The 15,333-nt window shown below is 37.5% G+C and overlaps 1 protein-coding gene across 2 annotated transcripts in view; it reads right to left on the bottom strand.

The window, feature by feature from the left end:
• dscamb (Down syndrome cell adhesion molecule b) overlaps window positions 1–15,333 on the bottom strand; it is a 157,508-nt gene that overhangs the window by 36,023 nt on the left and 106,152 nt on the right. For both annotated transcript variants that reach the window (XM_055195610.2, XM_055195609.2), the window contains exons 12-16: window positions 9,304–9,500; window positions 2,851–2,947; window positions 2,637–2,765; window positions 1,964–2,131; window positions 1,775–1,845 (exon numbers count right to left, since the gene is read on the bottom strand). In XM_055195610.2, coding sequence (XP_055051585.1) covers window positions 1,775–1,845; window positions 1,964–2,131; window positions 2,637–2,765; window positions 2,851–2,947; window positions 9,304–9,500 — 662 coding nt within the window. The remainder of the gene's footprint in view (window positions 1–1,774; window positions 1,846–1,963; window positions 2,132–2,636; window positions 2,766–2,850; window positions 2,948–9,303; window positions 9,501–15,333) is intronic.

Here is a 15,333-nt window from a genome sequence, read left to right as displayed (position 1 = left end):
AGGTCATGCCACAGCATCCAAATAGGATTGAGGTCAGGACTTTGACTAGGCCTTTCTTCAGCCATTCAGAGGTGGACTTGCTGGTGTGTTTTGGATCATTGTCCTGCTGTAGAACTTTAGAAAATATAAAAGAATAAATTAGAAAAAAAAGAATAAACCAATAGTTAAAGTGACATACTAACGCAAACACCAAATCTAACCCTAAACCGAAGCGAAAATGGTTTGAAAATAGGAAAAAGCAGTTGAGTAACCAATCCGTGAGAATGTCACGGAAAAAGACAGTCCGTAGCAGGGCCACGGAAAAATGCGGAGATCCGTGAGAATGCCACGGAAAAATGAGCACAAAATTCCGTGACTAACCCACGGAACTTTGTGAGATCATGTTGAATAGGACACACATCTTCCAACTTCTGTCTCGTCAGTCCAGAGAGTATTTCCCAAAAATCTTTAAGATGTTTTTTGGTAAAACTAAGACAAGCCTTTATGTTCTTTTTGCTCAGCAGCAGTTTTCATCTTGGAACTCTGCCATGCAGGCCATATTTGCCCAGTCTCTGGAGGAGTCATGAACACTGACCTTAACTGAGGCAAGTGAGGCCTGCAGTTTTTTGGATGTTGTTGTTGGGTCTTTTTTGACCTTTTGGATGAGTAGTTGCTGCATTCTTGGCGTTATTTTGGTCGACCGGCCACTCCTGGGAAGATTTGCCACTGTTCCATGTTTTCGCAATTTGTGAATAATGGCTCTCCCAAAGCTTCAGAAATGGTTTTATAACATTTTTCAGACTGATAGATCTCAATTACTTTCTTTCTCATTCGTAAGTTTCTGAATTTGTGAAGATATTCTGAATATCTTTGGATCTCAGCATGATGGCTAGCTTTTGAGAATCTTTTTGTCTACTTCGCTTTGTCAGGCTGGTCCTATTTAAGTGATTTCTTGATTGCTAACAGGTGTTGCAGTATTCAGGCCTCGATGTGGCTAGAGAAATTGAGCGAACATGCAATAAACCACAGTTAAGTTGTGTTTTAACAGGGGGGCAAACACTTTTTCACACAGGACCATGCAGTTTTGGATTTTGTTTTCCCTTAATAATAAAAACCCTTTTTTTAAAAACTGCATGTTGTGTTGACGTGTGTTATCTTTGACTAATATTTAAATTTGTCTGAGTATCTGAAACATTAAAGTGTGACAAATATGCAAAAACATAAGAAATCTGTAGGGGGGCCAACACTTTTTCACAACACTGTATCTACGTGAGTAGCTGTCTTATGATTGGCTGTTTAAATATTTGTTATTGAACAGATTTACCTACCTAATAAATTGGTTGATGACTTTATACATTGTTCAAATAGAAGGCTTTGGTTAAAACAAAACACTTTTTTACACCACTGTATATGCTTACCTCCCTACACAAAAGAGTACAGAACATGTCATATCTTAAAGCAGCTAGAGTTAAAATCACTCCAGGTGAAACTACTCTCAGCTAAGAAAAGGAAAGTGAAACTACAGTACAGTTGGCTCACCAAAACTGGACAGTAGACAATAAGAAAAATATTGCTTAAAAATGTGTTGTGAACAACATGAATGCATGGATTCATCCCCCTTGTACCAATGGCTCTTTCTTGCAGTGTTTTTTTTTTTTTACTAAATCATAAGTCAAAATTATTTTCCAATTTAGCTTAATTTGCACTGACTCATGAATATGTCTTTCGAAAACATAACATCTATCATTCATAGTATGTAAATTGATATGCTGCTATGAACAGAACTCCATTATACCTTCCATGTGACTTTAATGCTCTGGGATGAGATTGCTTCCAGCTGCACATCCTGAGGAGCGCCATCAGGTGCTATAAGATCACATCCAGGTTAAACAGTAAATAGAGTGAGCCACTAGGTGGAGGCACAGATAACAAAATGTCTGATGCTACCATAGTACAAAGAATATTTTAAACTGTTCACACTCACGTGCTTCGTCTGTTGTGATGGTGAGCTCATTGCTAGGCCTGCTTTCTCCAATCTGATTTTTGGCAAACATGCGGATATTGTAAGTGGATGCAGGATGGAGTTCAATGATGGTAGCCTGGTTCAGCTGAGGTGATACGTCTTTGGTCATTTGAGATGAGGCCCATGATGCTATGGACAGAGAAAAGACAAACACTATCTTATTAATAAGTGTGGATGTGAATTATGTTCATTTTACCACAGTAAAGAGTTATTGTTAGATACACTGCTGGAAAGACAAGATAAATATTATATATATATATATTAAATATATATTCAGTAATTTCACTTTAATCGCCATTAAAACAGAGGTGATTGAAAAGCCTTATTTTCACAAATGTTACTTTAGTTATTTCATTGGTATTTAACAATTATTTTGCTGACAAACCTTCCGACTCTAAAGAACACTTTGGACAAGAAATAGTAAATATAAATATAAATAAACATACGCATCCGCATACACGTATAATATACAATTATTGGTATTTATTGGTATACCAGTTTTAGAAAGCAATAACCACAATCTTTCAGGCCCTACTTTTTAAACAACACCATTATATTAATTTTCTTCTAAAACAATAAACATTCCTTGTCTTTAGGAAGAGATATTTAAAAAAAAAAAAAGTAAATATCCTACCTGATTTGTTCTTATAGTTGATGTCATATCCTGTAATAGGGCTGTTGCCATCAAAGCCCATTGTCCAGCGAAGGGCAATGGTCCGATCCTTTACCTCTCGGATCTCAACCTCAGGAGGGTCTGGCCGATCTTTAGAGAAATGTTTGTAGGGTGAACAGCCACATACAGTATAACACATTTTCTTGTTAAAAATAAAACACCAAAAACAATTTACCTTGTACTATCAACTGAATGATTCCCTTATCTTCACCATAGGAGTTGATCGCAATGCAGGAGAAAAATCCAGAGTCTTCTCTGACTGTATGCAAGATCTGTGAAGGCACAGAAAAGTTTTTTTTTTTTTTTTGGTCAGGAAGTGTAAAAGGGAAGGTAAAGTTTCTGAATGAATGAATGATGAATTATTGATGAAAAATCATTGTCCAATAAAAAACATGAATGCCTAAAGTACTTATCGTTGATGATTATTGATGTTGATTATGTTGTTAATGACGAGGATGATGCTAATATAAAGTTTACTGAGTATCAAATGTCCTTTCAAAGAATCACCAGACACCATATGCTCCTAAACACTTTAGTCTATGGGTAAAAAATACCCATAATCCAAGTTATGATGTGTAGCAGAAGTCTTAGTATAAGCATTGAAATAATTTCCAATCACCGCATGAGTATATTAAAAATGGCCAACATCAAAAAGTCTTTCTAAAATATAATACATAGATTGAGTATTAGTATGCTAACAAACACACACATCACATAGGACAGACATGATAACAAATTAAACACAAGAACTAACCAAACATAGAAAAAAGGCCATGCTTCCTTCAAACCAAACACAACTGTTATCTCTACTTCCCTTTTCACCTGGTCTTAAAGGGATAGTTCAACCAAAAATCACAAAAAAAATGTTGTTACAAACCTTCATTTTGAGTGATCTATGCCTTTAAGTAAGAGAAGGTGATCAGCTTAGAGCCCCTAGAGGATGTTAGTAAAACTACAACCTATAATAAGCCCATGTAACTGTTGTATATTTCTAGTCTAAGAAACACACGAGAGGCGAGAGCGAGCATGAACTGGTGCTGCATTATTTCTCAACATACGTTTCTGGGTAACTGCTGGGAAAACCCTCCAATAGAATCGCATGACGTACAAAAGGGTCAACTGACCCTTCACTAAGCCACGCCCGAAACCGCCACAGGCAAATCATGGTTTAGCAACAATAACTAGGCGCAGGAGGTCTGACAAGCCAAAGCGTTGTGCGTATGGATTGTGTAAATCTGATACCCGTATCATAAGAGTTTGGAGTGGTGGATTTTTTCCCTTCCCGAAACTTAAAACCCAAGGGGAGAAATGCTGGACGTGAATCAAGCAGTGTGGAAGGTCTTATTCACAACTACATGTCGACAGGATTAACAAAAACACATAACGTTACAGTATGTTTGCTCCAATGTAAGAGCACGCTAATGTTAGCTAATGTTGGCTAGCTAACTCAGCACATCGTTGTTTAGTAATAATGCATATATTTGAACATAAAATAAGATGATTAAAGACAAGAAGGAGGGTGACTGACATACTTCAAAAAAATATTTTAGCATTTTGTTAACAGATGGCCTACCCCTGAGTACCCAAATCCAATAGCGGCTCACCCTGGTAGCTCTATAAGCGGGAGAATATTATTGCAAAGTGGTCAGGCTAATGTCTTGTTTTTATTCTACAAGATGAAAAAGCTGTTTGATTTATAATCATTAGATTATTTTCACTTACCCTGCTGTGCATGAACAAAGCTGTTCCTCAATTTGTGTGTTTCCCATTTGAATGGTCAGCATATGGGCACTGCTGCTTGCACTGGGACCTAACGTTTTAGGCTTTAGCTTCAATTTTGATTAAATTATTTTCTAATAGGTTGAATATTATGTCGTGGATATCTTCACGCTCGAATGCATACTGCAGTCCGCTTTGTCATGCTCTCTCAAATATCTCACCTGCTTGCCAAATATTACTAGCTATCTCCTTGGAAAGGTCTGACACGGGTGCAAACATACTGTAATAGACTTGCCAGATGCGAAAGCTTGTCAGGCATAGCAACAGTAACCAAGGAGGGCGGGGCTTAGCACAGGGCAATTTAATGTCGTAAATTTGACTCCCTTCCGGCAGTTACTAACACTTTGTCTCCTGGTTTGAAACAACGATGTTTTGCTTTTAGCCATTGTTCCCTCTGCAGGTTTTGTTGTGCTTGAAAACAGTCTGTTTTCTGAGGTTTCAACAAACCCAGACAGGTACAAAGCTGTCTTTTGAACATAGCTAAGGCAGGAGATACCTTGGTTGGTGGCATGAGATCAGTTTCGATAGGTCAGTAGAAAAGTGTTGAGGTGCTGTTTTAGTGAACCTTTACCCTGAGTTGACTTGAGGGCCTGCTTCATTGTCTGGACAAAATGTTCAACAAGACATTAAATGGACAGAAGATAAGGTGCGGATCAAATGTGCTGAATCCCGTTGACATTCATAAAACCTCAAACTCCTCCGAGACCAGCTGAGGACCATTGTCACTGACAAGTTGGTGTGGCAGGACAACACGAAGAAAGATTTACCATAGGGCTTCCACAGTTTTCAATGATAATGTGCCTTTCACAACCTCAACTTTTGGACATTTGCTGTGGGCATCAAGAAGAACTGAAAACATATGGTCTTCCAGTGGCCTGCAAAATGAATTTGGACTCTCACCCATGGCTCTTCATGCCATTGCCAGGAGTGTAACAGGGCTGGTTAAGGGGTATTTCTTAGCTTTTTACATGCACCCAAATCACTGGGTCAGAACGTGTGCTTTTTACCTGCTGTGCAGATAGCATAAGGGCCCATTGCTGCATTCTAGGGTCTGTCAGTGAAGGAATACCTGCCTCTGGGCTAAATATGAAAGCAAGAGGTTTGTGATCAGTAAGAAGTGTAAACATCTTCCAAATAAGAATTTATGAAATTCCTTCACCCCAAACACAATAGCGAGTGCCTCATGCTCGATTTGAACATAGTTACATTCTGCCGTACTCAAAGTTTGTGATGCAAAATCAATGTGTTTTTCCTCCCCCAATGGCATGATGTGTGACCCTTCCACCTCCACATTGTATGCCGAAGCGCCACATGTCAGCTGCACTGGCAGTGCGAGGTTGGAGTGAGTAAGAGCTTCAGACTGGGCTAAGGCTGTTTTTACCTCATTGAATAATTTTTGACATTGTTTCGTCCATTCCCATTAACTGGATTTGTTCAGTAGCTTGTACAATGGTTTCAGTCTGTTAGGTAAATTTGGCACAAATTTTGCATAATAAGTCAACAGCTCCAAAAAAGACAGAAGCTGACTCACATTTTGCAGAGCTGGTGCTTCTACTATCGCCTTCACTTTTGAGGGTGCCTTGGGAATCCAGAACTATCAATCACATGGCGCAAATACTCAACAGAACAGCAGAAAAACTCACACTTGTCCTTCCTGACCTTCAGTCCAAAATTCTGCAGTCTCTGCAAGGTAGCTTCTAAATTACTCAAATGCTCTTTCTCATCCTTTCTGATGATCAGGAAATCATTAAAGTAACACTGAACCCCAGTCAGCCCACTGAGAATACCTCCCCTTATGGGGACGATGGAAAGGAGTTGTTCTGATTTTGGGTCAACATGCATCTGTAAGTAGAATTCAGGAGAGCAGTGGCTGTCTAAGATGTTGCATTGGTGCACCAGTTGTTGTGCAAATATATACAAAGCCCACCAACCTTGGTCTTACCGAAGTCTATGTTTCTGTCCCAGTGAAATGCTCTATGTCTAGCTAGCTCCATAGTGCCATCAGGTATGAACGGATTTAGCCACGTCTCTGTTATCAGTAGAATGCAGCAGTATTTTATGGTGTTGTTTGTGGCAATCTGAAGTAGTAATTCATCCCTTTTGTTGGCAAGTGATCTGGTGTTGGTGAGAAATGCAATAGGAAGAGGTGGTTTGTGGGGTTGTTCCTTTAGCCTAGCTAAGCCTACTTGGGTCTCCTCCACCTCCGTCGCTTGCTAGAGCCGATAACAATCCATGGAGAGCCTTGGTTTCTCCTGGCTATCTCCTCCAAATATAAGAATATAAACAAACAACAACACAAACGAGAAGCACTGAACGGGAGAGCTTAGAGCCGCTGCATCAGTATGCGCCGACATTTTGAGCAAATAAATTTGCCTATTGTCTGTACACAAGAGATTGGTCAGACCAACCTTGTTAAGTACAGCATCATTAGAACTGATGATGTACCTGGTTAATAAAAAAGTCTGGGTTGTGTTACTTTAACAGACTTTATTACATTTTCCATGATTGAGGAGCAGCAGTAAGAAGAAAAGCCTCCTAACATTTTCCCAGTGTTTGAGGTGAATGCCCTTGTGCATTTCTACAGAACCAAAGTTTTGACTGAGGTGGTACATCTGTCAAATGGTAAAGCAGGTGTCCTAAGGTGAGCTCAGGGAGGACAGAAAACTCCCGCAGAGCAGAAGGGCAAAAGCTTGATCTTAATTTTCAACATGAATATGGACGGAAAGCCCAGGAGATCTATAATCAAATATCTGCCACTTTACACTAGTACAACAAGGGTATTGAGAACATTGTTGTTGATGATTCAAATGAAAACGCATTATGAAATATTCAAACTTGAATGAATGCTCTCATATGTATATTTAAGTTTTAATAGGTTTTACATGTTTTCTTAGCCATTTTACTCCATTTTTTTTTTTTTGCTATTTTATGTGTGTGTCTTTTATTTTGCCTGTGTGCTTGTCATGTGAGGGGTTACATGACAGATAGGGAGCTGCAGGAACACATGTTTAGCTTAGCTTTAGCTCAACCAAGGACTGTTGGAGTTTCTTTCATTCACTTGACATTCCAGGGGTCTCATTTATAAAGCGTGCATACGCACACAGCATGGCTGCACACTTTAAACCAGTTATGGCTAGAAGGGCCAAAATCTTGTGAAATATTGCCGGATGAGTGCTGTTTTCATCCTAATCCTACCCCCAATTCTAACCCTTAACCCAAAATCTTGTGAGATTTGGCCAAAGCTGTATCCCCTTTAGCCAGAACCCTTCAAACCAAACACTCCTATTTCCTCTACTACCTCACTTGGGCTTAAGTTACACGAGGTTAGCATCTACCATTTCAAGATATTTGGGCAAAAGAGTGAAGTGAGGTCCCAAGTCCTTTTTTAAAATTCAGATGGGATTTCTTATATTATGGTGCATTTTAATAGTCTGTAGTATGCTACACAAGGTGGCCACTAGAGTTTTGTAAAGGACAGCTGGGTTTCCATCCCAACGTGAAGCAAATTTTTTCAAAATTCGCAAATAAATAAAAAACGAAATGCGAATTAGGTGCGTTTCCATCAAATTGTTTGAGCGAATGGCGGTGGTATTGGTAACCTAGTAACCAACAGGGCATATAGTCACAATGGGGCAAGTTATTCATATATTTGCCATGCAGCTTGTAATTGCCTGAACGCTGTGCATAGAAGAAGGAATGCAGGCTTTTTATGAAGGCACTAGCAGCAAGGACATTGCGACGACGTTGAGTCCCATATATGGTAAAGACAACTCCAGCTAGACGGTCAGTCCTGTGGGTTTAATCCGCTACGTCAGAATTAATTCAGCAAATGTGCTTCCATCCCCCATTTTACTCTTTTTCGCATAAATCAAAAACCACCTCAAGCGAATCAAGGGATTTTTAATGGAAATGTAACATTTTCATCATTCGTTTTTGATGCGATACTTCAAAATGCGCATAAAATAATGGTGATGGAAACATGGCTAGTGTCTTCACTGAGGCATTGTTTATGGGAATGACACAATTTGATTAATGTTTATTTTTGTCAAGGTAAAAAAGTATAATTATTCTTATTCTTAAGAACTGTCTTTTCTTTATGCAGAGCAGTGTTTTAATCTTGAGCTATATAATTTATGTTGAATTTAAAGAAAGTTATTAAAATGGTGTATAACACAAACTACTTTAACAACATTGTACAACAAGAATTCTTTTGGCAAAGAATTACCATCCAAAATTAAGTTAAGCAACATGCGTTTTATCAATGAAAGGCTAAAAATAGCGCTGTACACCGTGTGTTAGCACCAGAAGTCGTTCACAGTTGGTGTTATTTCGAGATTGGCCTGTTTTCCAGCAGTCTTTCACATTCATGATGTTTATATTAGAAGGAGGAAACTCTTATTATTTATCTATGCAAAGTTAAGTACAGTTTTACATTCTAAGGCAGCTTTCAAGTTATATACATTAAAGGCGGAGTCCACAATGTTTGAAAAACGCTTTGAAAAAGGAGACGGGCCGACTACCAAAACACACTTATAGCATCGGTTGACATCCTTGCCGGGTTGCGTATGTGTGGGGCGGGTATATCAACAGAAGGTCCAGATTCTATTGGGGTAGGGGCGTGTTTGTTTAGGTGATTTCAAATATCAACATTGGCTTTCAAACATCATGGACTCCGCCTTTAAGTTGCAATTGCCATTTTATATTGACAAAACAAGTTATCGAATCCACTGATAATTTTTGACAGAAAATCATGGCCCACACCTAATGTACTTCTAGTCCATGGAAAATCTAAATGTGTTTTGGAAATGCATTCCCAGTTTAGATGGAAATGAGTGGCATGTTATCGCACCTGCAGGGTGGATATGACCTCATCGCCCACTTCTTTCACATTCACCACGTAGCGACTCGTGTCTGGGTTGATGATATGAGATTCCTTTTCCCAGCGAACCTTGATGGGCTTCTCACCATGAGCAGTGCAGCTCATCTCAGTCATGTGACCCTGTTCTGCCCGTGTGGTGTTAGGGTAAGACGTGATCATGGCAGGGACTGAAAAGGGAGACAAAGAGATGCATACAGTGAACTGGTAGTGTTCACAACACAAACATCACAAGGAACACATACAACACAGCTCAGACTGAAAGTGCAGACACTAAAGAACTATAAGATGATGCACATGCCTGTTTCATCACCCCCCCCCTCTCTCTCTCTCTCTATGGCAAGCAGAGTTATGATTAAATAATGGCTTTTGTTATTCACATAGATTCTTGTGTTTATCTTACTCAATACCAGAATCAGTGATGTGGGAGTGCATGAATAAAAATCTATGAATACCTGTTACGATTCATATTTGATGAGGCCAGTAATGGGCAGGACTGCTTTACATTGTAACATAAAGTAAGTTGTGTTAATGTTAAGTTGTTTACATTCGCAAAGCAATGTAACTTGCGGCATTAATATGGCATTACATTTATAATAGCTTGGAACACAACTCCTTCAATTGTATTCAAGGACTGAAACTAACTGCTGTATGCACAATGGAATACAAACATTTTTAGGTAGAATTTTCAGAAAAAAAAAGTATTTTAACATATCACGTTACCATAAAATTGAAGAAACAGGATGTAAGACTGTGAGTAACAGCCTTAGCATGCTTTAATTTAAATGCAGCCCAGGTCTGAGAGTGATATGATGGAGAGAGTCAGAGTCAGGGCTGTAAAAGTTTAACTCTCATCTCTTATTCACTCTCAAGCCCCTGCAGCCATGCCGCACGAGAGAACCCTGATTTATTTTGTATGACAACTATGAATTTTAAATACAGCACATTAAAGAAAAAATCTGCTCCAATTGTCTGTAAATAACCTTGAAAAGAGTTTTTATTTAGGGTGATAACCTCTGAAAACCTGAGAAGAGTTTGAGCACTGAAACACAGTTGTAATAATCTGGGTGGACAAATCACAACTCGCATGTGGTTTTGTTTTGGCAAAATAGGAGTTTTTGTTTTGATAAGTTGATTCAAAATTTAAAAAGCTACAGAAATCTAAAACAAAATCAAGTGACAATTTCTTTACCCGACCCGCGGGTTATGAGAAGACCCACGGATCGGGCCAAAGTCAAAACTGAATGTACTTTCTTCTATAAAGAATTGTGCATGAAATAATCACATAAAAAATCTGTTGCAATATTAATCAGATGACTTTCTTCATTAAAAGCATAGCATCCAATTGTCACGGAAAACATGAAAGCGGATGCAAGTGCAAGTTCAGTTGAAGATTTATTTTAACAAATAAACACAAAACAGTAATTCAAAAAGGCAAGTAAAACAGATAAAAAAACACGACGAAAAAATGAACAGGTGGCAAAGACACACAGTATACTTCTAACAGAGACAATGATCCAGCAAAAGACAAGACGAAAGACAAGGCATATAATACACATGTGAGATGGGCTACAGCTGTTGCCGATGAGCAATAAGTGAAATGTCCAGGTGACAACAATCAGTAACAGACACAAACAGAACACGGATTAAACCGTGACACCAATGTATTGTTTTTTGGAAACTATTTGGATGTAAACAAAAACAGAAGTGTAAAGTACTCAAGTATTTTTCTTTACTTGAATACATTTTTTAAATACTGTATCTGTACTTTATTAGAGAGTCTAACTTGGAGTTTTACTTTTACTCCACTACATTTAATAAATTGTTATTTTTACCTTGCATTAAAACAAATACATAAAAAATGTGGTAGTTATACTTTTATTATAGAAAAAAAAGGTATTTAGTAATAGATTTTTAATTAAGTATTGAATGATTTTTATGTAAAATGTAAATAAAAAGTACGATATTATCTGTTGCACAGCATTCTTCCATCTTAGAAATATCTAAAAAATTCACAATATGCTGTCTACATGAGATGCAGAGAAGCTTATCCACGCTTTTATGACCTCTAGAATAGACTATTGTTACTCGGGGGATGTCACGCAAATCAGGTAAACATGTTTTAGCTAGTTCAAAATGCCGCTGCAAGAGTGCTTACTCAATCTAAAAAGTATGACCACATAAGTCAAATTTTGGCATCTTTACACTGGCTACCAGTTAAATGTTACATATGTTTTAAAATATAACTAATTAGCTACAAAGCCTTAAACGGCATAGCACCCTCGTATCTTACAGAATTACTATCAGAATACAATCCATCACTTACACTGCGGTCGCAAAATTCTGGCCAAATTAGTTATCCCTAGAATATAAAAAGTGTCTTAAGGTGGTAGATCCTTTTCATATCTAGCTCCTAAGCTCTGGAATGATTTACCAAATAATGTCTGAGTATCCAACCTGATCTCACGAATTTCCGTGGCATAGTCACAGAATTTTTTGCTAATTTTTCCGTGGCATTCTCACGGATCTCCGGATATTTCCTTGGCCCTGCCACGGACTTTCTTTTCCGTGGCATTCTCACGGATTGGTTACTCAACTGTTTTGTCCTATTTTCTTACCATTGTCGCTTCGGTTTAGGGTTAGATTTACATAAAATGACATCCCTACCCAAACCCAACTCTAACCCTAACGCCAGGTAACAATTGATTAAAGTTTAGAAAATATAAAAGAATACATCAGAAAAAATAGTATAAACCAATAGTTAAAGATACTAACGCAAACACTAAATCTAACCCTAAACCGAAGCGAGAATGGTTTGAAAATAGGAAAAAGCAGTTGAGTAACCAATCTGTTAGAATGCCATGGAAAAATGAGCAAAAAATTCTGTGACTATCCCAGGGAACTTTGTGAGATCATGTTGGAGTATCAGACACAGTCGATCGCTTTAAGTCTAAAACTTAAGACATTCTTCTTTTAAGCATTCACATAAAATGTCAAGTAAATGTACTTATCCCGCAATAGTTAGTTTGTCTAGATTAAAGCACTCACATAACTCATCTGGGTAATATACTTATGCCGCAATAGTTAGCCTGTCTGGAACCGAATGCTGCAATAGTTAGCCTGTCTGGAATGCAGATTTTAAACCATAATACTGTATGACACTTGCATTACATGTGAACGGACCCTACGGTAATAGGATTCTGTATCTCTCTCCTGTCTCGTCCTCGACCCCGAGGACAATGAGACAAACAGACCCAGTTCCTGCTGCTGTGAAAGTCATCACACCACTGATCTACTGGCTGTCTTTCAATGTGATGCCCAGCCGATACGGGACCAACAACCTCTGGCTCAACCAGTTTAATCTGCTTACCCATTTTGATATCCCTATCGTGTAACAATTGTGAAAAGCGCTATATAAATAAAACTGAATTAAATATTAATTAAAAGAAAATTTAGTGATACATGCAAGTAAAAAGAACATACACTTAAAAATGTGTGAGTATTATGTACACCTCTATGTGAAAGATCTTTATTCAGAATGCTGTCATTCAAATTTCTAATTAGATTTTGTGGATATCTTTTTGAAGTCATATTGCTTTGTGGTTCATATTATCACTTTAAACATTACTGCTAAAAAGAAAAAAAAATCTCTGTGGAAACATTGAAAAGGAATTTTACTTTGTTGCACCCCATCACAGCATTTTATTTAACTATGCATTTCTTACGATGTCGTAGAAGACAATAAAATTTACAATAATAAAAAAAAAACAATAAGAAGAGTCCTCCTTTCTTTGAAAATGCACCTTACATGGCCAAAGGAGTGAGTATAATCTCATTGAAAGTGTTGCAGTCAGCAGCAGAGGGGCTTCAGGCGAGAGGGGCTCTAAATGGTATTCCCATAACAGCTTAGTTGATGTATATTTTTAATATCCAGCAATATTACAGGCTTCTGTAATAAAGAGAGAGAGGGAAGCGCTGATGGCAGCTATAACTGCACATCAAACAGAATCTCCCTTTATTCATTTCAGCAGCCATAGAACAGCACCTACCTATTATTAAACAAACCAGAGAAAACCACAGGGAGAAGAGAGTTTGATATTCAGTGCTCGAGTAAATGTTGTCTTTTCACAAATACACAACACAGACGGTTGTCGCTTTTCCATTTTGAAAGAATACTTTTGTAACTACATTTTGTGTAGGGTTATGTAAGCCTTTAACATGCTTTAAAGGGATAGTTTACCTAAAAAGAAAATTCTGTCATCATTTACTTCTCCAGGTTGTTCTAAAACGGGGGGGGGGGGGTTGCCAGACAGAGATTAGCTTAAGCCAGGACTAGTCCTTAGTTGAATTAGGATATTGAAGTCTTTTTTTATAAGTAAACACTATCTTGAGACACAACACTTGCACTGATATATTTTAAGATATCTCAGAGCAAGTTGTTTTCGATCAAGACAGTTAGTCTAGGATTAGGCTTGAGCCCTTTCTGGGAAAACCGCCCCTATGAGTTTCCTTCTTCTGTTGAACACATAAGCAAAGTTCATAAGTAATGGTAACCACAGTTGATGGTACCAATTTACTTTACTGTACTATTGAAGTCAAAGGGGTACAGTCAACTGTGTGCTTGCCATCGTTTATTAACATATTTTGTTTTAAAAGAATGTCAAAAACTCATACAGGTTTAGAACAACATAAGGAAGAGTAAACAATGAAAGAATTAAAGGTAATGAACTATCCCTTTAATATTACTATGCCCACAGAAATGTAGCAGGGTGAACATTTTACCGACCAGCTAGACAATATATAGACTAATGTTCACAGTGCAGTGTTTATATTTAATTGTTTTCTTGAAAGACTCGCTACATTTTAACTGTGCCCTCTAAAAATAAGCACAGTTATGCTTTTGATTCTGTGATTTAGCTAGTAAATTGTAACAAGATTAATGCATAACCTGGCAACAGCGATTTGTTACTTAGGACAACAGTCGGTTTAACCCAGTGCCGGAGTAGGACTCATTTTCAGCCCTGGAGTTTCATGTCTTAGACCGGCCCACTTTAGTTCACGACTGACTATATTAAAATAATATCATTAAATCCTCAATAGCGCACTGTTCTCTGCAGCCTTGCAATTCATTGTATTTTCTAAAAATATAATTTCCAATTCAGTGCAAATACAGTAGTCTAAAACAATTATGTTTTTGCCATAATTGTGCAGCTCTACCATAAGGTATTTTAATAACTAAACCCATTCAAAAACTACTGAAAAGGAACAAATGTGTTTTTGTTTGAAAAAGTTTGGAAACCCCTGATAAAGCAAGATTTATCAAATATGCAGGGAAAACAGATGGAAAAATAAAAATCCTTTTCTTAATTTGTTTAGTAGTACTTAGATCCTGTATATTGGCAAAAAATTTAGGCCTCTCTTGTGTCAAAAACAAACAAATATATAATCGACTTTGGGAACGATTTAGATTACAGCCCGGAAAGTACTGCGTAAGTACAGCGAATTTACAGCGTGTAATTATAAGGGAACAATTTATAATATTTTAGGAACAAAGGGGTAACAAGTGCCACTTTAATTTACAGCCCCCAGATGTTGTATTTACTCTTTATCTACGTGAAACAAGGGGGTAACAAGTGCCACTTTAATTTACAGTCCGCAGATGTTATATTTACTCTGTAACTACGTGAAACAAGGGGGTAAAAATGTGACTTATAAATGTATATATTATAAATTGTTCCCTTATAATTACACGTATGTACTTCATAAGTATACTATAATTACAGAAACATACGCTGTAAATTCACTGTAATCTAAAGCTTTACCTAGACTAGACTTTCAACATTTTACTTGAGAAAACATCATATTTATATGAAACATAATTTTTCCCCCCAATAAACTGATGAGTTTTGCATGAAATAGATGAAGAATAACTATTCATAGATGATTCATTGTTACACCTATAACTTAGATTTAAAAAATACGATTTGTTGATCATTTTCTTTT

This window comes from Misgurnus anguillicaudatus, chromosome 24 (genome assembly GCF_027580225.2).
Source record: "Misgurnus anguillicaudatus chromosome 24, ASM2758022v2, whole genome shotgun sequence".
NCBI lineage: Eukaryota > Metazoa > Chordata > Actinopteri > Cypriniformes > Cobitidae > Misgurnus > Misgurnus anguillicaudatus.
Note: the sequence above shows the minus strand (reverse complement) of the source record. Positions and strands in the feature narration are given on the sequence as shown.